This window comes from Terrapene carolina, unplaced genomic scaffold (assembly GCF_002925995.2).
Source record: "Terrapene carolina triunguis isolate 2854851 unplaced genomic scaffold, T_m_triunguis-2.0 Scaffold58, whole genome shotgun sequence".
Classification (NCBI taxonomy): domain Eukaryota; kingdom Metazoa; phylum Chordata; order Testudines; family Emydidae; genus Terrapene; species Terrapene triunguis.
In genome coordinates this window covers 101,385,785-101,413,537 of record NW_020664409.1, presented here as the reverse complement: position 1 = coordinate 101,413,537, position 27,753 = coordinate 101,385,785, and the positions used below count along the sequence as shown (strand labels likewise).

Below are 27,753 nucleotides of genomic sequence, written 5' to 3'. Positions count from 1 at the left end.
GTGCTGTCCATAATGCAGAGTACTACAGGTCAGAATGAAAAAATCAAAGACACGAAAACAAAATGAGCAACAACTGGCTACCCAGTTGAAAAGGATCTGGGGGTTAGAGTGGATCACAAATTGAGTGTGAGCCAACAATGTGATGCAGGTGCAAAAAGGCTAATATCATTCCAGGAGGTAACTGTCCCGCTCTACTCGGCACCACTAAGGCCTCAGCTGGAGAACTGTATCTCATTTTGGGCACCACACCTCAAGTAAGATTTTGACAAATTGGAGAAAGTCCAGATGTGAGCAACAAAAATGAATAAAGGTCTAGAAAATATGACCTATGAGGAAAGATTTAAAAAACTGGGCATGTTTAGTCTTGAAAAAAGAAGACTGATGGGGAACCTGATAAGTTTTCAAATATGTTAGGTTTGTTATAAAGAGGACAGTGATAAATTGTTGTCCATGTCCACAGAAGGAAGGATAATCAGTAATTAGTTTAGTCTTCAGTAAAGGATATTTAAGTTAGATGTTAGACATTTTTTCCTAACCATCCGAATAGGTAAGCACCGGAATAGGCTTCCCTGTCACTGAAGGTTTTTAACAACAGGTTAAACAAACACCGGTCAGGGATGGTCTGTGTATACTTAGAATCATAGAACTGGAAGGGACCTCGAGAGGTCATCTATTCCAGTCCCCTGTACTCAAAGCAGGACTAAGTATTATCGAGACCATCCCTGTCAGGTGTTTGTCTAACCTGCTCTTGAAAATCCCCAATGATGGAGATTCCACAACCTCCCTAGGCAATTTAGTCCATTGCTTAACCACTCCCCTCTCAGTCTTCTCTTCTACAGACCAAACAAACCCATTTTTTTCCAATCTTCCCTCAGAGGTCATATTTTCTAGACCTTTAAACATTGTTGTCGCTTTTCTCTGGACTTTCTCCAATTTCTCCACATCTTTCCTGAAATGTAGCGCCCAGAACTGGACATAATACTCCAGCTGAAGCCTAATCAGCACGGAGTAGAGCAGAAGAATTACTTCTCGTCTCTTGCTTACAATACTCCTGCTAATACATCCCAGAATGTTGTTTTTGGGGTTTTTTTGTAACAGTGTTACACTGTTGACTCATTTAGCTTGTGATCCGCTATGAACCCCACATCCCTTTCCACAGTACTCCTTCCTAGGCAGTCACTTCCCATTTTGTATGTGTGCAACTGATTGTTCCTTCCTAAGTGGAGTACTTTGCATTTGTCCTTATTGAATTTCATCCTATTTACTTCAGACCATTTCTCCAGTTTGTCCAGATCATTTTGAATTGTAATCCTATTCCCCCAAACCATTTGCGACCCCTCCCAGCTTGGTGTCGTCCGCAAACTTTATAAGTGTACTCTCTATGCCATTATCTAAATCATTGATGAAGATATTGAACAGAACCGGACCCAGAATCAATCCCTGCGGGACCCCACTCGTTATGCCCTTCCAGCATGACTGAACCACTGATAACTACTTGCTGGGAAAGATTTTCCACCCAGTTATGCACCCACCTTATAGTAGCTCCATTTAGGTTGTATTTCTCTAGCTTGTTTATGAGAAGGTCATGGAAGACAGTACCAAAAGCCTTACTAAAGTCAAGATATACCACATCTACCACTTCTCCCCTATCCACAAGGCTTGTTACCCTGTCAAAGAAAGCTCTCAAGTTGGTTTGACACGATTTGTTCTTGACAAATCCATGCTGACTGTTATTTATCATCTTCTAGGTGTTTGCAAATCAATTGCTTAATTATTTGCTCCATTATCTTTTGGGGTACAGAAGTTAAGCTGACTGGTCTGTAATTCCCCGGGTTGTCCTTATTTCCCTTTTTATAGATTGACACTATATTTGCCCTTGTCCAGTCTTCTGGAATGTCTCCCGTCTTCCGTGACTTTTCAAAGATAATTTCTAATGCCTCAGATATCTCCTCAATCAGCTCCTTGAGTATTCTAGGATGCATTTCATCAGGCCCTGGTGATTTGAAGACATCTAACTTGCCTAAGTAATTTTTTTACTTGTTCTTTCCCTATTTTAGACTCTGATCCTACATCATTTTCACTGCCATTCATTATGTTAGACGTCCAATCACCATCAACCTTCTTGGTGAAAACCGAAACAAAGAAGTCATTAAGCACCTCTGTCATTTCCACATTTTCTGTTATTGTCTTTCTCTCCCTCATTGCGTAATGGGCCTACTCTGTCCTTGGTCTTCCTCTTGCTTCTAATGTATTTGTAGAATGTTTTCTTGTTTCCTTTTATGTCCCTAGCTAGTTTGATCTCGTTTTGTGCGTTGGCCTTTCTAATTTTGTCTCTACATACTTGTGTTATTTGTTTATATTCATCCTTTGTAATTTGACCGAGTTTCCACTTTTTGTAGGACTCTTTTTTGAGTTTTAGATCATTGAAGATCTCCTGGTTAAGCCAGGGTAGGCCCTTGCCATACTTCAAACTATACCACTGCATAGGAAAGATAGGCTCTTGTGCCCTTAATAATGTCTCTTTGAAAAACTGCCAACTGTCTTCAATTGTTTTTCCCCTTTGACTTGCTTCCCATGGGATGTTACCTACAACTCCCTGAGTTTGCTCAAGTCTGCCTTCTTGAAATCCATTCTCTTTATTGTGCTGTTCTCCCTCATACCATTCCTTAGAATCATGAACTCTACCATTTCATGATCACTTTCACCCAGGTTGCCTTCCATTTTCAAATTCACAACCAGTTCCTTCCTATTTGTCAAAATCAAATCTAGAACAGCCTCAGACTTGGGCCTGCCTCAGAGCACAGAGCTGGACTAGTTAACCTATCCAAATCTCTTCCAGCCCTACATTTGTGTGATTTTATATTAATTTATTAGTGTCATTTTGTTAACCATCTAGGCAACAATATCCAGTGGGTAGTGTACAGGACCAGGAGACAGGAGGCCCAAATTCTAATCCCAGCTCTGCCACCTAATCATTGTGCAACCTAAGGCAAGTCACTTCATTTTTTTTGTGCCCTTGGTTTCCCCACCTGTAAAAAACAGTATAATAATGCTTACCTACTTTTGAAAATTGCTTTGAGGTCTATGGATTAAAGTCACTATAAGTATTATTTTATTCTTTTTTTTTATTTTTTATTAGAGGTTACAGAACAGCTGCAATATCCTGGAGGTTTTGGTTATGTGCTAGTTTCAATATACTACAAAAAAAATTCCTTTTTCTACTGCTTGAAATGAGGGTTACAAGTAGTCTTCCCTTCACACAAGTAGACATAGGTATAGCTTTAAATCTAAAGTTCATAGAAAATGTATCTGGAGCAGTATGGTGAGGAAGCTGGTATGAGAACTATATATAATAAATTAAGAATAGCATGAGCAATAGTAGATAATACTGTCTTAGGTTCAGAACAATCTTTTGTTGCTTAAACAACTGGATATATTTTGCTATCACATTCTTACAAAGAACCAGTTTTAAATTTCTGACAAATTAACTTACCTTAGGGAATTGTTTTACTGGAATTAATACTTTCTGCCCCAGCTTCATATTTTTATTTATCACTACATCAATATACTTTTCTTCTTCCTTTCCTTCCCCTTTTTGGAATTTTTCAATTTCTGTAAAGAAAAGTACAAAAATCTGTTACTGATTTTTTTAAACTTGATATCATGTTCTCAAGTAAATGAATAACTTTTATATCGGCATAAATTCCAAAACCAGTGTGTAACTTGTAAAACAGATTGATTTCTCTCCTAGGATGCAATTTACAACTACATATTTGAGTCATAAGAACATAAGAACGGCCATATTGGGTCAGACTAAAGGTCCATCAAGCCCAGTATCTTGTCCGCTGACCGTGGCCAATAGCAGGTGCCCCAAAGGGAATGAACAGACAGGTTATCATCAAGTGATCCATGCCCTGTCACCCAATCCCAGCTTCTGGCAAACAGAGGCTAGGGAAACAATTCCTGCCCATCCTGGCTAATAGCCATTGATGGACCTATCTTCCATGAATCTATCTAGCTCCCTTTTGAACCCCGTTATAGTATTGGCCTTCACAACACCCTCTGGCAAGGAGTTCCAGAGGTTCACAGTGCATTGCATGAAAAAAATACTTTCTTGTGTTTGTTTTAATCCTGCTACCTATTAATTTCATTTGGTGGCCCCTTGCTCTTGTATTATGAGAAGGAGTAAATAACACTTCCTTATTAACTTTCTTTATACCACTCATGATTTTATAGACCTCTATCATATCCCCCGTTAGTCGCCTCTTTTCCAAGCTGAAAAGTTCCAGTCTTATTAATCTCACCTCATACGGAAGCCGTTCCATACCCCTAATAATTTTTGTTGCCCTTTTCTGAAACTTTTCCAGTTCCAATATATCTTTTCTTGAGATGGGGAGACCACATCTGCACGCAGTACTCAAGGTGTGGGCGTACCATGAATTTATATAGAGGCAATATGATATTTTCTGTCTTATTATCTATCCCTTTCTTGACGATTCCCAACATTCTGTTCACTTTTTTGACGGCCGCTGCACATTGAGTGGATGTTTTCAGAGAACTATCCACAATGACACCAAGATCTCTTTCTTGAGTGGTAACAGCTAATTTAGACCCCATCATTGTATATCTATAGTTAGGATTATGTTTTCCAATGTGCATTACTTTGCATTTAACAACATTAAATTTCATCTGCCATTTTGTTGCCCAGTCACCCAGTTTTGTGAGATTCTTTTGTAGCTCTTCGCAATCTGCCTGGGACTTAACTATCTTGAGTAGTTTTGTATCATCTGCAAATTTTGCCATCTCACTGTTTACCCCTTTTTCCAGATCGTTTATGAATATGTTAAATAGGACTGGGCCCAGTACAGATCCCTGGAGGACACCATTATTTACCTCTCTCCATTCTGAAAACTGACCATTTATTCCTACCGTTTGTTTCCTATCTTTTAACCAGTTACCAGTCCATGAGAGAACCTTCCCTCTTATCCTGCGACTGCTTATTTTGCTTAGGAGCCTTTGGTGAGGGACCCTGTCAAAGGCTTTCAGAAAATCTAAATATACTATATCCACTGGATCTCCTTTGTCTGCATGCTTGTTGACCCCCTCAAAGAATTCTAGTAGATTGGTGAGGCATGTTTTCCCTTTACAAAAAACATGTTGACTATTTCCCAACAAATTATGTTCATCTATGTGTCTGAGAATTTTGTCCTTTATAATAGTTTCAACCAATTTGCCCAGTACTGAAGTGAGGCTTACTGGCCTGTAGTTGCCAGGGTCACCTCTGGAGCCCTTTTGAAAAAATGGCGTCACATTAGCTATCCTCCAGTCATTTGGTACAGAAGCTGATTTAAATGATAAGTTACAGATGACAGTTAATAGTCCTGCAATTTCACATTTGAGTTCCTTCAGAGCTCTTGGGTGAATACCATCAGGTCCTGGATTCTTATTACTGTTTAGTTCATCAATTTGTTCCAAAACCTCCTCTAATGACACCTCAATTTGGGACAGTTCCTCAGATCTGTCACCCAAAAAGAAGGACTCAGGTTTGGGATTCTCCCTCACATCCTCAACAGTGAAGACCGATGCAAAGAATTCATTTAGTTTCTCCACAACGGCCTTATCTTTGAGTGCTCCTTTAGCATCTCGATTGTCCAGTGGCCCCACTGGTTGTTTAGCAGGCTTTCTGCTTCTGATGTATTTAAAAAAAAAATTGCTATTACTTTTTGAGTCGTTGGCTAGCTGTTCTACAAATTATTTTTTGGTCTTTCTAATTATATTTTTACACTTCATTTGCCAGAGTTTATGTTCTTTTCTATTTTCCTCATTAGGATTTATCTTCCACTTTTTAAAGTATGCCTTTTTGCCTCTCACTGCTTCTTTTACTTTGTTGTTTAACCATGGTGGCTCTTTTTTTGGTTCTCTTACTATGTTTTTTTTAAATTGGGGTATACATTTAAGTTGAGCCTCTATTATGGTGTCTTTAAAAAGTCAAGGAATTTTTTTAAAATACTTTATCTGTTACTATCAGCACTTTGGACTACAACCGACATTTAAAAAAATATAATTTATACTACACACTGGATCATTTATGAGACTTTTTTATATAGTTTACTCAGGTTAGACAATGAACTGTCTGCATTATCATTTTAGGGGGTTCTCCCGCATTTGCCCTATGCTGTTGCATGTTTGAGCTTCCAAAACTTCAAGAGAACGTTTTAAATAAAAAGAAATCATCCACTGAAAATTCAAGAGTTCATGAGAACATTTCTATTTGATTTTATAAAACCCGTGAATTAACAACAAAACTTAAATCTTGTAGCTTAAGCACAAAACAGTTGCTTTGAAAACTCTTTAAAAAGCTTTAATTTTTTGTAAAATATATATGCGATGGTGTGTACCTGGACCTTCCTTGACCGTATGGCTACTACACCCTGCTCTAGAAAGGAGTGGCAAAGGTGGGTCCTCCAGGGCTGCCCAGAGAGGCCTTGTGGAAGCAGCCAATCAGAACTCAGCAAGCTCAGCTAAAAGGAGCTGCAGGGCCTTAGCTGGTCAGTTCCTGGCTAGGGCTAGAGGGGCAAGGGAGGGTGCTCCGTTCTGGACAGAAGAGCTTGATGGGCTGTTTGTGCTAAATCTGGGAGTGAGAGGACCTGAGAACACTAACCCTAAGGTAAACAGGTAGAGGTAAAGGGACCAGGTAGGAAGAGGCCCAGAGACTGCAACAGCAACTAATTAAATGAAGCATTATGTGTGTCTGCCTGGGTTGGAACTTGAAGTAGCGGGTGGACCCAGGTTCCTGCACCAGCCACTAGCAAAGTGGCCTAAGCCCCAAGAAGGGGACAAGGGTCCATTAAAAGAATGAGAGAAGAGCTGGATTTAAAGGGCCCAAAGATAGGGGGTAAAGACCCTGGTGAAGACAGTTTGGCAAATGCTTTGCTACCCCAGAAGGGCTCCATTTTGATGGTGTGACTTGGCCACAGGGCTGAACCACTGAAGACATGCTTAGTGAGGTTGGCAACCAACAGGGGGCTCCAGTAGTAGGGGAAACAGTTACAGCACCACACCTACCTGCTAGGGCATACTTGAGGTGAATGCCCCATTACAATATTGTATATATTTCAAGTTTAATTCTCTTCTCCCTCCATAATCCACTTTCTATTCCCAACATACATTTTAACAAGAGTTGTAATGGAGTCATATCCTCCACTGTATAGGTTTGACATCTACTTAAACACATTACTGTTAACCTCCAGATGAAGTAAAAACAATCTTTCCAATGTTTAAAGCTACAAAATACCAAAACAAATAACTACATGGCAAGTCCAAAAGTCTAGGATTGAAGTTAACGTACAGATGGTAACATTCCTGTGGATGATGCTTAGAAACACATTCACTCTTCATGTTTTTTAACATCCTGAGGATGTTATTTCCGCATCCAGATCTATGGTCTCTCATTACATTTTCCACGTTACTTTAGCACAGTCTCCTTTAAAACAAACAAAGTGTAAAGCTTTCAATATGCTTAAATCTTTGCAGTACTAGAGCCCTAAACCCTTATCCTGCAATATGTTAACCAGATGTGGAGTCCTGTGCCCACACAGAGCCCAGCTGATTTTAGAGTGCTCCATATAGGCATAGGGTCACCCTCCACCATGATGTCATATTAAAGGATCGGGGCCTTTGTCAGTTAACCCCTCTGCAAACTGATGGACATTACCATAACTTTTGTTTGTCAACAGGAAGAAAATGGATCAAAAGACCTGTTAAACCTTTATTCAATATAGGCTTGATCCTACACTCACTGAATTAAATAGCAAAGCTTCTAATGACATCAGTCATGCAGAATCAGAGTCTTGTTTATTCCTCACATTTTTGCTTTGGGTCAACGCAAAACTCTGAATTATTTAAAACACTAGTAAGAGAACCAGAGTGTCTTCAAGGTACAGTCTCACAGACTAATTTGTTTGAGTGATTTGTCTCTTTTACTGCTAACAGAAAAAAACAATTAGAAGGAGTCATTCTCGTTCATCACTGCAATAAAATTTGAGGGACAGCTAAAATAGATTAATCAGCTCACATTTTTCTTCGCTACTGAAATTTCACTCTGCTTTTTTATTTTTAGAATACACTTTCACATAGCAAATACACGAAGTAGGAAATAAATACTCTTATGCTTATTATCTATATTAATTTCTTATCGTGATCTTACAAATTAAACAAAAACATGATTCACAAATGAAGACAAAAATTTCTGGTAGGGTGTGCTTCTAAAGTTTAAAATTTATTTTAGTGGCCAAAATTTTAATAAATGCAAAACAAAACAAAAAAAACTATTTTTAGATGTCACAAATATCTATTGGCCACCTCTTTACATTTAAAGACCTAGTTCATTTTGACCATTGAGTCAAATGTAAAGTTACCTTGAAATTTACTTTCAGGTGAAATTGACAAGAGTGCGCACACAACAACGAGGAATTTAGGTTATAGGAAGATTAAAGTTTAATGATCCATTTAAAGTTATAAAACTTTTGCTTTTTACAGCTTTTGATCTCCAGATTCACATGTCGAGTGTAGTACTCTCTATAATGCCCTTGTTCCAAGCAAGGTAAATTTCATTATAATCATCTACATTATATATCACTCAGCTAATAAGGTCAGAGTATTACAAAACTTTTTAAGAGGTTGTTTACTCAATTAAAATAAATTCTGCAATATTTAATATGGAAAAAGTGGGAGGAAATGTGTGGCATGTGTGTGTTAATTGCAACATTAAAGACAACATACTAAAGATACATAAACTGCAGACTCAAACCCAAAGCTTTCTTATCATTTAAAAGACTTCAGTTATTCAACACTGGTCCCATTTTACTGACATAACATCTCATGAAAGAGATGACAACACGTTGTATATTAATTGTTTGTAATATAATCTTTTGCCTATGCATTTATTGCCTGTGTCTGAAACAAATTAACTACAATAATAGAAATAATATATAAACCTCAGATTTGATTATTTCCCCTCCTTTGCATAACAATTTTTACTAGAAATTGCTTATAGGTGGTAAGTAAAACAAAAGGTATCCAATGTACACTTTTACTTGTTTTTTTTTTGTTTCACTGAGATAAAAGCGCCACTCAAAATTGAGACGTCTGGGCATGTACTGTGCAGGTTAAGTTAAATTTGCAGTGACTTCTGATTATGAAACTGATGTATTAATAGATGATATGTAAGAAACACATTCAAAGACATACTTTAATTCATAGAATAATTTATTTTCTAGTAAACCTAACTTATCTGACGTTTATCTCTGCAGGTGAGCTAACCTGTAAACAGTCATGTTTTTCCTGGTATTAAAAAGGTTACTCATCTCAGCATAAACAAATAAAAACTGAGGTTTGTTTTCTTCTACTAATTAAAGCTGAAGTCATGCACTGTTGCACCCAATTGAACAGATGACATGAGATTTATTCTTCTTTTCCCAGGGCAACAAGCAAATTTAACTAGTTCAAAACCAAATCAGAAAGGACTTGTATTAAAACTTTAAAATCTACTTTTGCAATGAATGCTGGTTCACTCTAGGCTTTTATGTACACTGATGGCAAACAACAACAAAAATCACACAACTGAAATCAGCAGTCTGACCAAGAGCTGCTTACAGAATTAAGGTACATTGGATGATAGGTAAAAATAAAAGCTCCCACAATATCTATATTTGCTATTCAACAGACATTGGGATTAGTTCCCTACCATCATGAGCACTGTGTAAAATATGGTATTTTCTTAAAATGAGATTTTACTCTACAAAATGAAGAGTAATGAATATATATTAACTCAGTATTCTTAAGTACCTCACTTTAACAACAATCAATCCACTTAATATTCGTTGACATGTAATTTATATTGTAATTAGTTCTACTTCAAATATTTTAAATTTCTAAATTAGATTTAAGTTGATACGAGTAAAAATATGTATTATCTGGGACATAAAATGCTATAAAAACAGGTAGCTTTAAGATATTGTATTTATTCACCAATGACACATATTTTGAATTAATTTTGATCTGTCACAGATAAGTAAAAATAAATTCATTGATTCGTCTGAATATTAGCATTTCTGTCCAGAGCAGGGCATATCAATGTACATTTTATTGACCAGCCATTTGACATATCCTACCTGTCCTGCTTTCCCAATGTTTTTCAAGCTTTTTCTTAGCCTCAATACAACTATTTTGTAAACCCGTAAAGGGCCACTCATAACTTGATGGTAAATAACAGATGTTCTTTTAAAATTGCCATAGTCAGGTTTGTTTCCTAAAATGAATTACTCTTCTTCTAGTAAACCTTCCCCCAAAAGTCACCATGTTAGTACTAAAAACAACAAACCACGAAAGACTTCTCCTATTGCTCTGTTTTAACAGATTAATAATAAACTGCTGTTCCAAGAGTTGTGCTAGTTCATGTTAACATCATAAAATTGAATCTGATTCTGAAAGAGCATTAAAAAAAATGTCCTGTTGGCTGTTGTATCACTAAAGAAACATAGACAAAATTTTTATTATGCACGCCAGAGCCAGTTTATTTTTACCTCTATCTTTTCTTCTCTTTCTGTTCATTTCTTCCTACTCCCAAACCCTTTCAGGAAATCATGAACACCAAGAGTTTTAGCATCAGAGTATACACTCATAAGATATACAAGACTCATTTGACAAATATCATTCATGTATATCAAGCTTAACTTAATTGGGGAAAACTATGCCAGTCCAAAGAGCAAATCCAATCAGATTTTCAAGGTCGAACAGATAGGAGGATTTGCCTTTCCCTAATCCCAAGATTACATTCTGTACTACTCGGCTTTGTGTGACAGTGCAGTCTTCTTGTTCAGAAATAATAAATGAACATGTGATTAAGGCTTCTGATAATGCCAAGGGATTAAAATCCCATGTTCTCAGGCCATAGATGTAGCATTTGCATTAGTCTAGGAATTCAGCTGAATGAATAATTATGTGTGTTTTTTTATCCACAGCAGAGAAGGCTAAGCAATGATTGCTTGCCGATTAACCCATATGACACAATATAACATTATTGAATATATTAGATAATGGCAAAGTAGACTTCTTTAACTTTAATCTCAAACTAGAATTAATCTTCCTATCAGAGAACTACAATAGTCAGACATGTTATTTCCAATTTAAATGGTATGCAATACTTAAAAGTCTAAGCAATATTAAAAATGATGCTCTGCCTTTATCTGTTTAATTGTCATCATCATCCTCAGTCTGAGGCCAAAATGTCAAACTCAAATCTGAAGTAGATATTGCTATACTCTGTTCTTTTGTGGGCAGTTTGGTCAAACAATATTGCACAAAACTGAATTCCCAATGCAATGTTTTCCAACTCACTTATAATACTATAGCTCCTAAGCAAGATCCAAAAGATGTTTCCGCCCCTAGTACCATGAGGACTATTTGTTTCAAAATGACAAATGCAAGGGTGAGAGCTAAAATGTGTCTCCTAATCTAAAAAGGATGTTCTTACAGCAATAAACTGAAGTTTTCATGCAGTCTCTCTAACATTTGTTCAACAACCATATATATGTGCTGTATTCATCTTAGTTACCAGAAAGAGCCTTTAGGCTTAATGAGATGCTGAATACATGCAATGGCCAACTCTGCTCTCTTACATGAAAAAGCATAACAATACTTGCTGCTGGACATTGGTAAGATGTGAATCAGTGTGAGCTTCACAAGAGACTTATGTCTAGATTTTCTAAAACTACCGGTGCTGTGGTTACAGCTCAATTATGAATAACAAAAATAATTGTGAGAACAAGTTTTGTATCTGCAAGCCTGGAAAAAAGAAACCACATCACTATTATTTTCAAACAACAGGTACAGTGGCCATAAAATACAAGACTCTTCAACAAACTTCTATTGCACAAAACCAAACCACTTTACATAATGTAAAAAGTCAGCAGGGCTAGTACTCTTTTTAAAAAAAAAATAGTGTGAATTCAGAGCTTCTAAAAGGAAATGACTGAAAGTTTGTTAACAAATTATAGCAATGGACCTGACTAAACACTCTAAAATGGACAAGAGAGTATAGGATAGTCAACAGTTTAAGGAAATACTGAAAAAAATGTAATTTGAGTGACAATTATAACTATTAATTGGTCCAGTCCCACATTTCAGCACTTCAGGATCAGATCCAGAAACAAAATAAGTACTTTTTTAAATATTTTCTGTCCACTGACCCCAAAGCACTTTACAATTAATACCCAAGTGATTTTTTATATATATATATATAAAATGTGGGACTTAAGTTAGTTTTAACAAAGATATTAAAATGGTCCTCGATGTCACTGAATGTCCACCATCCAGCTTTTTTTCTGCACGACAGTTCGCCTTTCTGATTGTGGCGCATGTTGACTTCCTGGCCCAAATAAACTTATTTATCAACCTCTTGGATCTGCTCTCCTCCAAGAATTATTTGGGTTCTTGGCAGAATATCTGATCTCATGTATTTCGTTTTCGACCAATTCATTTTTAATCCGACTTGACTACTTTTTGCGTTCAGTTCTTTAAGCATTCTCTGAAGCTGGGCTGTATTTTCGGCTATCAGCACTATATCATCTGCGAACCTGAGATGGTTTAGCTGCTCGCCGTTGATATTAATCCCACCTTTCAAGTCTGCTCGTCGAAAAACCAATTCAAGACAGGCTGTGAATAATTTTGGTGAAACTGTATCTCCTTGTTTCACACCTTTCTTTGTGGGGATTCGGAGGGGAGTATCAAACAGCAATATCAATGACAACAAGGACATCCTCCAAGGAAAGATCAGCAAAACAACTCGTGCAAATCTTTTCAACTCGACCATGCTTCCAGTGATGTTATATGGCAGCGAAACATGGTCGCCGACAAAGATTGAAGAACAGCAACTGTCTGTCACACAGAGGGCGATGGAACGAACATTTTGGGGCATTTTGCGCCGTGATCACATCTCCAACGAGATAATTAGGCAGCAGTCTGGAGTGCAAGACGTTGTTGAAAGCAGGTTCAGCAAAATGTGGTGGGCAGGACATGTGGCCCGACTCAGCGACAACAGATGGACCGCAGCTATATCCGAGTGGTATGCGCGAGAACAGAAATGGTGACGCGGTCAACCTCCAAAGAGGTGGGATGATTTCCTAACAAGGAGATATGGACAAGCATGACGAAGGATGGCCAGAGCAAGAGAAGATTGGAAGACGTGTTGTGATTGGCTCAGTCTCAACTGATGAAGGACCGACAGTCTACGCGTTATAATGGTCTCATAATACCACATTAATTTAAGGCATCCAAATCCACTTTCCCTGCCCTCCCCACCCCCACCAGATTCAAGACCACCTTATTCTTAGGATCATTTGAAACTGGTTCAATAAACATAGGTCAAGCTGCTGAAAGCCAACTAAACTGGGTCTATACTAGCTCTAACCAATTTTAAAATCATGTTAGCTGAATCAGTTTTAAACCTGTTAGAAAGTTTCCCCTGAATAGACAGTCCTTAGATCTCCTTTTTCAAAGTTTTAACTTTAGCAGAAAGGTTAAGCAACTAATTGCAATATGCCTGCACACCCGTGGTTCTCAACTTTTGTATTGGTGACTCCTTTCATACTGCAAGCTTCTGAATGCGACCCCCCCTTATAAATTAAACACTTAAAAAAATATTTAGCACTATTATAAATGCTGGCAGCCTTGTGACTCCCTGAGGGGTCACAACCCCCAGTTTGAGAACCCATGCTACACACAGTGCACATAATTACGCACATAATTAAATGTTTGCAGGATTGTGGCCTGCAACCACAGGGAAGATACTGTTTTGTATCATTTTTTACACTACACTTTAGAACTGAAACAAATTCACTAGAGAGAATATTCAAAGGAAGCAAGATCAGCAACAAACAATATGTATCCTTGTCTGGAAGCCACCAAAGGAAATAGCAGTTTTATCTGCCTTCAAGTTCAGAAAACTTTCACTTGACACTGTGCTAAATCCAGCCAACCATCTTATATTTATATAAATAAGTGCAACTGTTTCTATTTCAGACAGAAGTAAACAAAGAAGAGCCCAATCCTGCATTCTTTATACACCCATCATTGACTTCAATGGAAGCTCTATATAAAAGACCAGAAGCGATAAAGGATCTAAGAGCTGACAAGAGAAAAATGTCTCTATTAAAGATTATAGCTAGAAATTCAACTAACTGCTATGACAAATCAAAGTGTAACAAGATGGTGACCTTCCTTTAAATGCTGCCAATGCCTGATTGATACTGGATTGTGGAAGGGAGCCCCAAGGAATCCAGAAGGGCCATCAGTAAGGATGTGGGACCAATTCTGAGAATGCCACTGACTCTTAAAATGCTGAAGCTGTGAACTGTACTACAGCGGACAAGCACTCCACTAGGGCTGTAGGGCAAGCTCAGATCAGGACACAATGGATCCAATTTTCAAGTCCTATGAGGAGTCAGTTTCCTGGAGGTGAATGCCTGACAGTGAAGATGGTGTCACCTGGAGGACTTCGGCTTCCTGGACCACAGGATATTGTTCAGGGAAGAAGGACTGCTATCATGGAAGGGGAAGAACATCTTTGCATACAAACTGGCTAACCTAGTGAGGAGGCCTTTAAACTAGGTTTGATGGGAGCAGAAGACAAAAGTCCCCAGGAAAGTCAGTCAAAAAGAGAAGGGTCAGAATCTGGGGGGAGGATGGGACGTTATAGCAGCGACAAGGGAGAGACAAGAGAGAACATAGGAGAAAATCAAATCACTATATTAGATATCTGCATCCTAAATGCGAGAAGTATGGGGAATAAGCAGGAATAACCAGAAATGCTAGTTAATAAACACAACTGACATAGTTGGCAACACAGAATTGATGGGATAATACACAAGACTCGAATATTGGTATAAAAAGGTACAGCTTGCTCAGGAAGGACAGGCAGGGAAAAAAGGGAGGAGGTGTTGCCTTATATATCAAAAATGTATACACTTGGACTTAAGTTCAGATGGAAATAGGAGACAGACTTGTTGAAAGTCCCTGGATAAGGATAAAAGGGGGGGAAAAACAAGGGTGATATCATGGTAGGGGTCTACTACAGACCACCTAACCAGGCAGAGAAGGTGGATGAGGCTTTTTATAAACAAAATCATCCAAAGCACTGGACTTGGTGGTAATGGGGGACTTCAACTACCCAGACATCTGTTCGGAAAATAACACAGCAGGGCACAGATTATCCAATACGTTTTTGGAATATATTGGAGATAATTTTCATTTTAGAGAGGAGAGAAAGACACTAGGAGAGAAGCTGTTCTAGATTTGATTTTGACAAATAGGAAAAAACTGGTTGAGAATTTGAAAGTGGAAGGCAGCTTCGGGGAAACGATATAGTTGTTCATGATTCTAAGGAATGAGAGGAGGGGAAACAGCACAATAAAGAGAATGGATTTCAAGAAGGCAGACTTTAACAAACTCAGGGAGTTGGTAAATAAGATCCCATGGGAAGCAAGCCTAAGGAGAAAAATAGTTCAAGAGAGTTGGCAGTTTTTCAAAAAAGAGACATTATTAAGGGCACAAAGCAAACTATCCCACTGCATAGGAAAGATAGAAAGTATGGCAAGAGACCACCTGCCTTAATAGGAGATCTTCAATGATCTGAAACTCAAAAGAGAGTCCTACAAAAAGTGGAAACTAGGTCAAATTACAAAGAATAAATATAAACAAATAACACAAGTGCGTAGGGACAAAATTAGAAAGGCCAAGCACAAAATGAGATTCAACTAGCTAGAGACACAAAATAACAAGAAAACATTCTACAAATACATTAGAAGCAAGACGAAAAACAAGGAAAGGTTAGGCCAGTTACTCAATGAGGGGAGAAAAAGAATAACAGAAAATGTGAAAATGGCAGAAGTGCTAAATGACTTTTTTGTTTCAGTTTTCACCAAAAAGTTTAGTAGGAATTGGACATTTAACTTAAAGAATGCCAATGAAAATGAGGTAGGCTCAGAGGCTAAAAGAGGGAAAGAACAACTTAAAAATTATTTAAACAACTTAGATGTCTTCAAGTCACCAGGGCCTGATGAAATACATCCTAGAATAATCAAGGAACTGACTGAGTAGATATCTGAGGCATTAGGATTATCTCTGAAAAGTCCTGGAAGATGGGAGAGATTCCAAAGGACTGGAAAAGGGCAAATATAGTGTCAATCTATTAAAAGGGAAATAAGGACAACCCGGGGAATTACAGACCGGTCAGCTTAACTTCAGTACCCAAAAAGATAATGAAGCAAATAATTAAGCAATCAATTTGCGAACAACTAGAAGCGAATAAAGTGATAAGTAACAGTTCAGCATGGATTTATCAAGAACAAATCATGACAAACCAACCTAATAGCTTTCTTTGACAGGGTAAAAAGTCTTATGGATAGGGGGAACGCTTTTGATACTGTCTCACATGACCTTCTCATAAACAAATTAGAGAAATACAACCTAGATGGAGCTACTATAAGATGGGTGCATAACCAGTTGGAAAACCACTCAGAGTAGTTATCAGTGGCCCAGTCAAGCTGGAAGGGCATATCAAGGGGGGTCCTGCAGGGATCAGTTCTGGCTCCAGGTCTGTTCAATATCTCCATCAATGATTTAATAATGGCATAGAGCGCACACTTATAAAGTTTGCCAATGATAGCAAACTAGCAGGGGCTGAGAATGCTTTGGAGGACAGGCTTAAAATTCAAAACAATCTGGACAAACTGGAGAAATGGTCTGAAGTAAATAGGATGAAATTCAATTAGGACAAATGCAAAGTACTGCACTTAGTAAGAAACAACCAGTTGCACACATACAAAATAGGAAATGATTGCCTAGAAAGGAGTACTGCAGAAAGGGATCTGGGAGACATAGTGGATCACAAGCTAAATATGAGTCAACAGTGCAACACTGCTGCAAAAAAAGTGAACATTATTCTGGGATGTATTAGCAGGAGTGTTGTTAGCAAGACACAAGAAGTAATTCTTCCACTCTACTTCACGCTGGTTAGGCCTCAACTGGAGTATTGGTGTCCAGTTCCGGATGTCACATTTCAGGAAAGATGAAGACAAACTGGACAAAGTCCAGAGAAGAGCAATAAAAATTACTAAAGGTCTAGAAAACATTATCTATGAGGGAAGATTTAAGAAACTGGGTTTGTTTAGTGTGGAGAAGCGCAGACTGAGGGGGGACATGCTAACAGTTTAAGTACATAAAAGGGTGTTACAAGGACGAGGGAGAAAAATTGTTCTTGTTAATCTCTGAGGATAGGACAAGAAGCAATGGGCTTAAATTGCAGCAAGGGCAGTTTAGATCGGATATTAGGAAAAATGTCCTTACTGTCAGGGTAGTTAAGCACTGGAATAAATTGCCTAGGGTAGTTGTGGAATCTCCATCATTGGAGATTTGTAAAAACAGATTAGACAAACGGATGGTCTAGATAATCTTGTCATGAGTGCAGGGGACTGGACTAGAAAACCTCTCAAGGTGCCTTCTAGTCCTACGGTTCTATGATTCCTCTGAACACACAGGAGCTGAACCTTTAGGTCTTGAGATGGGGGTACTAGCAAAATCATTGCTGGCTTTCCTCTAGACTTAGTCCTCCACAGAGGTGCCACAAGAGTAGAAGCAGTCAGTACTGATCAGTGCTCTGGGGCTGGAATTGATACTGCAGGAGCATGTGGTTCCAATGTCAGTACCATGTGAGGCTCTTGCATCGCAGGAGAAGCCAAGTTACTCCCTATCTGCCTCAAACACCTCGGGTGTCGACAGCACCAGAAGGGGTCTTGAATCTGTGGTTCCAAGAGGTGTGTTGATGCTTCAGAGATTTATATCAATGGACCCTTCCTGGGTTCTGGAGTCATCAATCCTTTGTGGCTCATATATTACTCCGGAGGGTGCAACTTTTTAGGGTGCATCAGCGAGTCATTTTGAGACTTGGTGCCTTCCTCTTGGAAGGTCCCAGTACTGGTTCCTTAGGAGACTTACACAATCTCTTCTTAGGCACTGGTGATGTACATCTGGCTGATGACTCTTAGAAGAGGAGGAGCATTTCTTATAACCTCTGAAGTGCTCAGTACCCGTTTAGAGCAGGTGGGTTCCAATGGTGGACCAAATGCAGACTCTGAGCAGATACTTAAGTCTGGCAGCCCTGTTCTTTTTTTCAAACAGAGTTTGAACTCCCTACGAATGTGACATTTGTCACTCAAATGTGCCTTAAGGCAACTGGGATGAGGATCGTTCACTTGCACAGACCCGTTTCATGAATGACAGGCCTTGAAGCAAGGAGAATGGGGCTTCAATCTGGTACCAATCCCGGTACCCAACCTGGCACCGGTTATCACATACTAAGGAGATAGTTGTTATAATGTAAACTTATATACCTATGTGTAGAACTACTATACAAGACTAAAACTAGCACTGCAGTTACTATAGATACTAAGGGAAGGAAGATATGAAGAAATAAAGATAACAGGTCTTTAATTACTGTGATCTTGCTTAAAAATATTCCTTACTCAAAACACTTATGTTGGTGACTGAACAGTTTCTTTTCAGACCAGCAACCACTCTCTTTAGTGGAAAAAATACTCTACAATACACAAGTGGTAGGAAACTGAACTTTTAACACTACTTGGATTAAATGTAAATGGTGAAGCGTGTTTTGTTAGCACTTCCTGACTTATACTGGCTGGTACATGGATCAAACTGAAAACAAAACATGTTCTACAAAAATTACTGAATTACGTTGTAGCTAAAGAACTCAAATCAAATTAATATTAAGAACCATGTTGAAGATGAACACTGGAAGCAAACCATGACAGAACCAAAAAGAAAACTCACTTTAGTATTCTCATTCACTTCCCCTACTTACATACATTACTTGCAGCACTTTTACACAGCATTGTGAACTCCTGTTTGTCGCATGAGAGGCATATATAGAGTTATACTTTTAAAGTTGTACTTAAAGGTAAACCTAAAACAGATAAAAGTAACTAGTCTATTATCAGTGAGATGGCATGTACTGTTAAAGTATACACCTCAGCAATAAGATATTTGGGTATTTAAAGATTACTGAAGCTATAACAATGTATAAAAACATATTTGTGGAGGAACACTAATGGATATGGTCTTTAATCTAGTTTCAGGTTATTAAAACTATTTTTGAGGACATTTGAATTAAAGTATACAGACAAGATGCAATATCTGAATTATACTTCTTTAACTGGACTAGTTTTGTATCAGTCTGCCCACAAATCAAATTACTGAAGACTTGAAAAATTAGATACAGTGAATAGCTCAGTGTACGTTTTTGAAGACCCAAAGGGTTTATCAGACAAGTTTAACATAACTACAAGTTGAAAAAAAAAATCAGCAGTTTAAGTTAATATCTCCCTAAACTAGTGAGTTTTGGGGGGAGTAAAGTGTGTAGATTATTAAAGTCTCAATAATGAAAACAAAGTCAACTCTTCAGCTAAATCGGCAGAAGGGTTAAGCTACATTTCTCACTTTTAATTGCAAAGGCCATTTAGATATACTGCAAAAGATCAGCTATCTTATACAATTATCAGGCTCTGGAGGTCACCAATTAGAACCCTGCAAGGATTTGAATTAAAAAAGGCTTTGTGATTAGGTGAAGTAATGATCCAAGAAAGAGATTAGTTCTGTTCAGACTGCACTCATTATAAAACCTATTTCCTTTGTGCGAAGATTCAGTGTCTCTCACATTTATCCTGCTGGCGTTATCACACTATGAGACAGAAATATGACTGTACTAATACATTCTGTAAGAGGCATAAGAGCATTTAACTCCCTATTTTATCACGAGATGTGAAAATAGACAAAGCTGTATTTTTCCCTATTGACTAGGTACAAGTATGTCACAAAACTTAAGCCACAGTAAGAGCCACAATGAATATGGCAGGTAACTCTAAGGAAAAATTAAACTATTCATTTCTGGTCTTGGGTTTTGTTTCTTTGACTAGTAGTTCAGTACAGGCTGTGGGTTTGGGGGGGGGAGGGTGTTTGTTTTTGTTGGGCTAAACATGAAAGAGGAACTATAATGTACATGTCAGCACAGATGAAGTGTGTGGAGAAACTGATACCTTAGAAAGGTTATTTTAGAGGTAATTAATGTACCTGGGACTGTTACTCTTAAATCCAGATGGATTTTAAATTTGAAAGATTCTAATTAAATTCCAAAAGAGAAAAACATTTTCAATTTATGTATAAATTGTATGGGCAAAAAACCAGAACTGTTGGATAAAGGATTATTTATAAACTATTTTTTAAACAAATATGAAATGTGGGAAACAAAAAAAAAATCATGTAATAAGAGGAGGTTACTTACCTGTAACTGGAGGCGCTTCAATATACGAGATCCCTTTCTGTATTCCACGTCCCACCTCCTCCTCCTCCGCTGCAGATCGTTTGGATTTGCAGTGGAGAAGGAACTGGAGACGCGGTCAGTCCGCCCCACCCTTTATCATGCGAGACGAAACCATGGCACGCATGCAGACCAACAGACACTATTACTTTCAAATTGTCCAGTTCTGGACACATGGTGGAATACAGATAATAGATAGGGGCCACACATCTGGAAGAACCCCCAGTTACAAGTAGCCAACCTTCTTCTTTGAGTGATGGTCCCTATTGTTGTCCACAGAGGGTGATTACCAAGCTGTACCTAATTCGGAAGAGAGTGCAAGGATGAAGATGGAAAGGTGGAGTGGAGGACAGCCACGACGAAGGAGGCATCTGTTGCAGAGTCTTGCACCAAGGAGTAATGCATAGCAAAAGGTGTGTACTGAACTCCACGTGGCCGCTCTACATATGTCAAGGAGCAGCATGTCATGGAGGGAGGCCATGGTCGAATCCTGAGCTCTCGTGGAATGGGCCCTCACCCCAGAGGGTGGAAGCAGTCCCGATAACTGATAGAGTGTAATGCATCCCAAAATCCACTTGGAGATTCTCTGTGTAGCGACTGCTTGACACTTAACTCTTTCAGCTATTACAACAGCCAGCCTGGGGGATTTCCTGATCAGTCTCATTCTCTGCAGGTAAAAGGCCAAGGCCCAACTGACATTAAAGGAATGGAGTTGTCGGCCCTCTTCCAAGGTGTGCGGCATCGGGAGGGGGAGGGGTAAACAGGTAAGTGAATGGGTTGATTTACAAGAAACTGGGAGATGACCTTTGGCAGAAATTTGGGATGCAGGCGCAAGGACACCATCTTTATGGAAAGAGGTGAAAGGATGTCTGCCATCATGGCCCCAAGCTCAATAACCCCTCTTGCTGAAATGATAGCAACAAAGAAGGTGACTTTCATGGAAAGGAGGGACATAGAGCACGATGTCAGCAGTTGGAATGGCAGTTTTGTTAGTACAGATAGAACTAGGTTGAGGTCACACTGTGGAGCAATGGGTTGTATGGGTAGGAAGGTTCTGATGAGACCCTTCCAAAATCTAGCAATCAACAGATGTGAAGACGGAATCCACGCAGGGGTTGAGAGTGGGAGCGTGTGAAAGGCACTAATTTCCACTAGGTGGACCTACAGGGCAAGACCCTACGCCTTCAAGGATGGAGGTAGTCCAGGATAAGGGGAATCCCCACCACTTCCAGGAAAAGTTCCTGTTATTGTACAGTAGATGAAGCATTTCCACTTCACCTGGTAACAACTGGAGAGGATATTTTGAACTTCTGATGAACACTCCCGCTCTATAGAAGATACCCATCCAAATACCACAAGCAAAGTGCTTGTGGACTGGGATGTCTGATCTTGCCATTGTGTTATGACAGCATATTGGGGAAGGTGGGAAATGGGAACTGGGAGATGGGCAGACATACGTAGCAGTTTGGGAGACCAGAATTGTGTGGGCCAGTAGGGGTGATCAGAATGACTGTCACTCTGTCTCGTCTGATCTTGTGGAGTACTAATGGTAGGAGTGGAAGAGGCGGGGAGGCTTAGTTGATCTGATCTGACCAAGACAGTATGAGAGCAAAACCCTGAGAGTGGAGATCCAAGAGACACATATCCCTAGAGTACTATGTACTGTATTTATTGTTGACGGGGAAAGCAAAGAGGTCGCTGGTCAGAGTCCCCCATCAGCTGAAGATGTTATATACCATGGTATTGTGGAGTTCCCATTCGTGCCCAATCACCAAGTACCTGCTGAGAGAATCTGCAACCATGTTTTGCATCCCCAGGATATAGGCTGCCAATAAGAGGATCCGGTGAGTGATGCACCAATTTCATAGGTTGACTGATTCTGCACATAGAGCAGTTGACTTCATGTGATGTAGCAAACAGTGGTGGTGTGTCTGACATGATAAGAACATGATGGGAACGGATGAACAGGAGGAAAGCTTGGCAGGCCTTCCTTACAGCCCAGTGCTTCAGAATGTTTATGTGCATCCTGGATTCCTGAGGAGCCCATGTTCCGTGTCATGTGCTCTCCCATGTTTGCGCCCCAACTTAAGTGGAATGCATCGGTGATAATTGTTTTGTCCGAGGAGTGGGGGAGAAAGGGAATCCCAATGCAGACCTGATGTTGGTCCGTCCAGCAGTGGAGGGAAGAGAGCACTCGGGGGGAGGGGGACTATTAGCATATGGTCCATGGTGTGATGATTGGGAGAGTAAACCATTTGCAGCCACCTCTGGAGATAACAAAGGTGATGGCGTACGTGCACGAGGCCAAGGACGGATAGACAAGTCCTGGCTGGGACCAAAGGATTGCTGACGATGAGGGTTCTGAGTTCTTGCAGAGTCTGGAACCTGTCTAAGGGTAGGTAGGCCCATGCTGTGACTGAGTTGATGGAGGCTCCTATGAAGTCTAGGGATTGTGTGAGGTCCAAGGTTGTTGGGTTTGTTTGGTTTTTTTTTGCATTAATGTTGACTCCAAGGGAGAAAAGGAGGCTGAGTGACATGGAGGTTGAAGCTCAAGCTTCACCTCTAGATTGTGCCACCAGGAGCCAGTCATCGAGATATGGGAATACAAAGACCCCATAATGCCTGATGTAAGCCACTACAATGGAGAAAACCTTGGTTAAGACCCTGGGAGCAGTGATGAATCCAAATGGGAGAACCCTGTACTAAAAATGGTGTGAACTGACTGTGAACCTCAGAAACAGTCTGTGTGCCAAATAAACATCTATGTGAAAGTAGACATCTTGCATGACAAGAGCCATAAATCACGTGTTTCTTTTTTTTTTTTTTTTTTTTTTAATAATGGAATGATCGCTGCAAGTGTGACCATTGAGAATGTGCAGGTCTGGAATCGGCCTCCACCCACCCTTCTTTTTGGGTATCAGGAAATGAGTTGATTAGAACCCTGTCCCCTGGTATTCTGAAGGGACCTGCTCTATCGCTCCTCTTTGTCTTAAGGAGTTCACCTCTTGGGTGAGGATGCTGTCATGAGAGTGGCCCTGAAGAGGGATGGGGGGAGCTGTGAATGAGGTAGTGTGATTAACTCAATTGTATATCCATGGTGGATGACATTTAGCACCCATATGTCCATTGTTTTACACCTCAAGCTGGTAGAAAGAGTGCTAGATGACCTCCAAAAGGAGTGAGGGGGTTGTATGGCAGTAAGCAAGGTGGTTGACGGCTCTCTAGGCTTTCTCAGAAATATCTTTTCTGTGGAGGTTGCACATGGGAGGAGGAAGGCTGTGACAATGAACCTGGAGGGTGAGACTTTGGATCTTTTGACATTTGTGTGGTGGTTCATAAGGTCTCTGATGGAAAAACTGGGAAGTCCTGTAATGCTGTGTGGTGGCAGATGATAGAATTTATGCTTCGGCACAGATATTTAAGTACCCAAGGAACAAACAGATCTGGAGGGTGTTGTGGCAGGTCCCACAACATGCAGACCCAGTGGCTCGTCAGTTGAACTGGAGGATATTGCCACGATGTAGACAACCTCTTGGAGTATTTGTAGTTGGGAGGTCCTTGCCCTTCATCCGACTCCTCCGAAGATGAAAACACAAACACCAGTTCCATTGGCAGTACCGTTGGAGCCGGTAGAAGCATATAGACCATCAGAGAAGGGGGTGAAGGGTGGCCTTGGCTGTGGCATGCCCTGAGGGGGAGATCTTGCCTGCCTGGAGGTGTTAGATATCAGAAGGCATGGAGACCTGGGGTCTCCCAGGGCAAACACTTTCTAGGGCTCTGGGGCTTTTCCCAACCTTCCTGATGTTAAGGGTACTCTTTCCATACCTGAAACCGGTACCAGAGCAGTGGACTTCCCCGGAGTGGGCAGATCTTGCACCTTATGGGGGTCTGATGTTAAGCAGAGTTCGGTAACTGGTACCGGCAGTTCCGTCGACTTGTTGGTTTCTTCTCATGTTTATGTACTTTAGAGCGTACTCCCTCCCCATGACTAGAGCTCATGGAAGGAGTATCCCCTTTCTTAGATTTGGAGGAGGGCATATTGCCATGCTTATGTGCATGCTTCCTTACCTCCCAGCTAGGCCCCGGTGTAGGGCACATAGTGGTGGTACTGTCGATGCCAGACTCAGACTCCGTAGCCAGAGGTGCACTCTTGGCTGTCTCAGGCTAATGTACGGCAGGGGAGGGGGAGATTCCCCAACCTGTGTCTGAATAAGGTCTCATGGCAACTTCCATGAGATGCTCCTGGAGGCAGAGAGTCCAGCCTTCTCAGGTACATCTGGGGGAAGGACTGGCAGATACTGCACTCCAATGCAATGTGGGCTTCTCCCAAGCAGTAGAGGTAGCATTGATATTCGTTGCCAACCAAAAAGGAGCACAGGCAGGAGGTGCATATTTTGAAGTCTTGAGCCTTCAACATAGTCCAGTACCTGCATATGGATACTGGTGGGGAGTTAACAAGGAAACAAAACTCCCAAAGTTCCAATTCTACTCTAAAAACCTATCTAAGACAGTAAAAACAGTAAAAATACTGTTGTTAAAAAAAACTATATACAACTATACTCTTTTAAAGGTGCACCACATGCAAGCGGACACTAATAGTTCCGACACAGACCATGCAAGGGTGAGAAGGAACTGGAGATGCTGTTGGTCCATCCTGCCCTTGGACAAAACCATGAGGCGAGTCAGGGTGCATGCACAGACCAATGGACACTACTATTTTCAGCTTCTCTGGCTCCAGACACATGGTGCACATCCTTAGTGGAATACAAGAGGGCCCACACTTGAAGAAGAAAGTGTGCCTACTATAGTGTATTTCTGAAAACGAAACAGTTTCCCTCCCTCCCCCACATCCAATTCAGCTCTAAGTATACGTATATTGACATAGCTGATTAGTCAGATAATATGTAAACACACAAAATAATCTTCCATATCTGCAGTAAAATGTAAACTTTGTTTGCAGTTTATTAAATTAGATTTGATGAAGGCTCTAAAATGTATTTAATGAAGTCAGTCAGTTTATACACTAGCCACATAGTGGGGAGGGGGCAGTGGGGAGTGGGGCAGGGAGATGGGATGGGGAAGAGAAGGAGATAGGGGAATCGTGGGGTGCAGCAGGAGCCCAGCATGCAGCATTCCCTCAGCAGCAGCAGCAGGGGCTCTCCCGTTAAGTAGGCCCATCAAATGCCCATCCTGATGAGCTTCACCCCCTCTCGCCCCTGGACCACCCCAATGAGACCTGTGCATCCATATCCCGCACTGAGCCGCCCGCATCCAGAATGCCCCACACAAAACCCTCTCACCTGGATCCCCCACACTTGGACCCTGCTGGGCTGCGCCTGCCTGCCCACACCTGGTGTGCCTGGTACAGAGTGGCAGGGCCCCAGGGTGTTTCTGGGGCAGACCCAGCCCTTGCTGTGTGTCAAGCTCAAGTGCAACCTCACCGCTGAGTCCCTATCCCGGGGGGAGGAGGGAGCTGCAGGATGATTCCCCACCTCCATGCAGCCAGATGCCTGTGCTTCCCAATGCCATGATGGAGCCTCCACAATTATGTATTAACAAATAAAATTTCCAGAATTTTAAAATATTGTGTGCAGAATTTTTATTTTTTCGGCACAGAATTCCCTCAGGAGTACACAGTGTATGTGATACATTGAAAGGCGGTATTAAATGGAAGCCCCTTTTAACTTTCCTTAAATTCTGCAATAAGAGCTCAAGTGTTTGAATTACTTACGTATTGCATTTTCTCTTCTGACACTACTGCCACATTTAGATAGAGTCCTCCTTTTATACATGTAAATTATGCCTCCTTGATCTAATCCAGCATATTTTATGTTGCGGCTAATTAACGCTCCTTTCCCCTACTCCTTCCCTGAGTCACTTAAAGAAGGAGCAGATTAATGAGTGCTCTACAGTATGTCAAACAATTTGATATCTAATATTGACCTTGTGAAGTCTGCAGCAGGGTTGTGTGTCCCAGTGCAAGTGTGGTGAATGTGGTATTTGTACTGTGTTTTGTATATGTTTGAGATATATGGTTCTTAGTTGTGAAGGGGTGCAGTCTGTCAGCAAGAGAGGTTAATGGGATACGAGAGTTGTAAGGTATGTTATAAAAGTATCTCTCAACTTGACTTTATGTTGCTTTTAAGAGTTTGCTCAAAGGCAACCCCCCACTCAGTCTTAACTGGCTGTTAATGAAGTTTCTTTATGGTAATTGTGTGGGTCTTTTCAATCAAGGCACCTATGGTAGAAGAGAGGTGGAACTGACATTTTTTGAGGCACAGATCTTTGTTAACTGAGCTATAAATTTGGTCCTCCCAATGATATATTATAAACCAACATGGTCCAAGAAGTTTGAAACCAGGGAAGATACTTACATTTAGTGAACATAGCAATTTAACTTCAGTGGAACATGACAATTATGTCTGAAAATATGCCTGGACAGAATAGTTATTCCTCATTTTCTTAAATGGGTCTATCGTCTAAAAAATATTTACTATACCAAGAACTCATTAAGTTTACAAACAGTGTTGTGAATAAGAGAAGGCACTATATGCATAAAGCACATTGTTAATTATTCAACTGACAAGGCAACAACACTACAGGTATTACATAAAAATACTTCATTACAGCCAGGTCCACTAAAGTCAGAGACATCGCAGCAGTGGAACAAAACAAGACAGCACTTGGAACATAAATCACAGATTTCAAAGCATTACTCCTCCCCCACCAAATAATCAACAATGCACTACAAATTCTATACCAGTCTGTTAGCAAATGAGAAGTGGGTAAATTTTACTTGTAAAAAGGAATGAAACTAACAGCAGACAAGAGAGACTTTTCATAGAAAGCTTGTCTATCACTGATATAGACACTGACCACTTTGTCTCTTTCCATAGGATTTTGTGGGGTAATTTTTAACTGCTCTTATAATGCATGATATTTCAAAACACCAGAACTGACAACTTGTCTAAAGCTGTAGAAGCTAGAAATGAGACGTCTATCTGGTCATCCAGTTCATCTCCCTACGAATGCTGGATTCCTCGCTATACTATGTTTTCTAGTGATTTGTAGAGTGTATTTTAAATATCCCAAATAGAATGGTTATCCCCACTGTAACTATAGTTCTTTAAGAGTGGAATCCACATGAACGACTCATCTTGGACAACCCACATGAGAGAGATCAGATTATTTTGGTCAACAGTATCCACACCTGTGCTTTTCATATCCTCCCCCACTTCCAGTTGAGAGCATAGAAGGCAGAGTGGGCCTAACCAACAGTCAGGAGCAGCTTCAGCACTGTGGTTTCC

At 40.1% G+C, this 27,753-nt stretch overlaps 1 protein-coding gene across 1 annotated transcript in view; it reads right to left on the bottom strand.

Moving 5' to 3' along the window:
• Nucleotides 1-27,753, bottom strand: part of KHDRBS3 (KH RNA binding domain containing, signal transduction associated 3) — a 213,009-nt gene that overhangs the window by 148,400 nt on the left and 36,856 nt on the right. Inside the window, exon 2 of the mRNA XM_026659267.2 lies at nucleotides 3,494-3,612. Within this exon, the coding sequence (XP_026515052.1) occupies nucleotides 3,494-3,612 (119 nt within the window). The remainder of the gene's footprint in view (nucleotides 1-3,493; nucleotides 3,613-27,753) is intronic.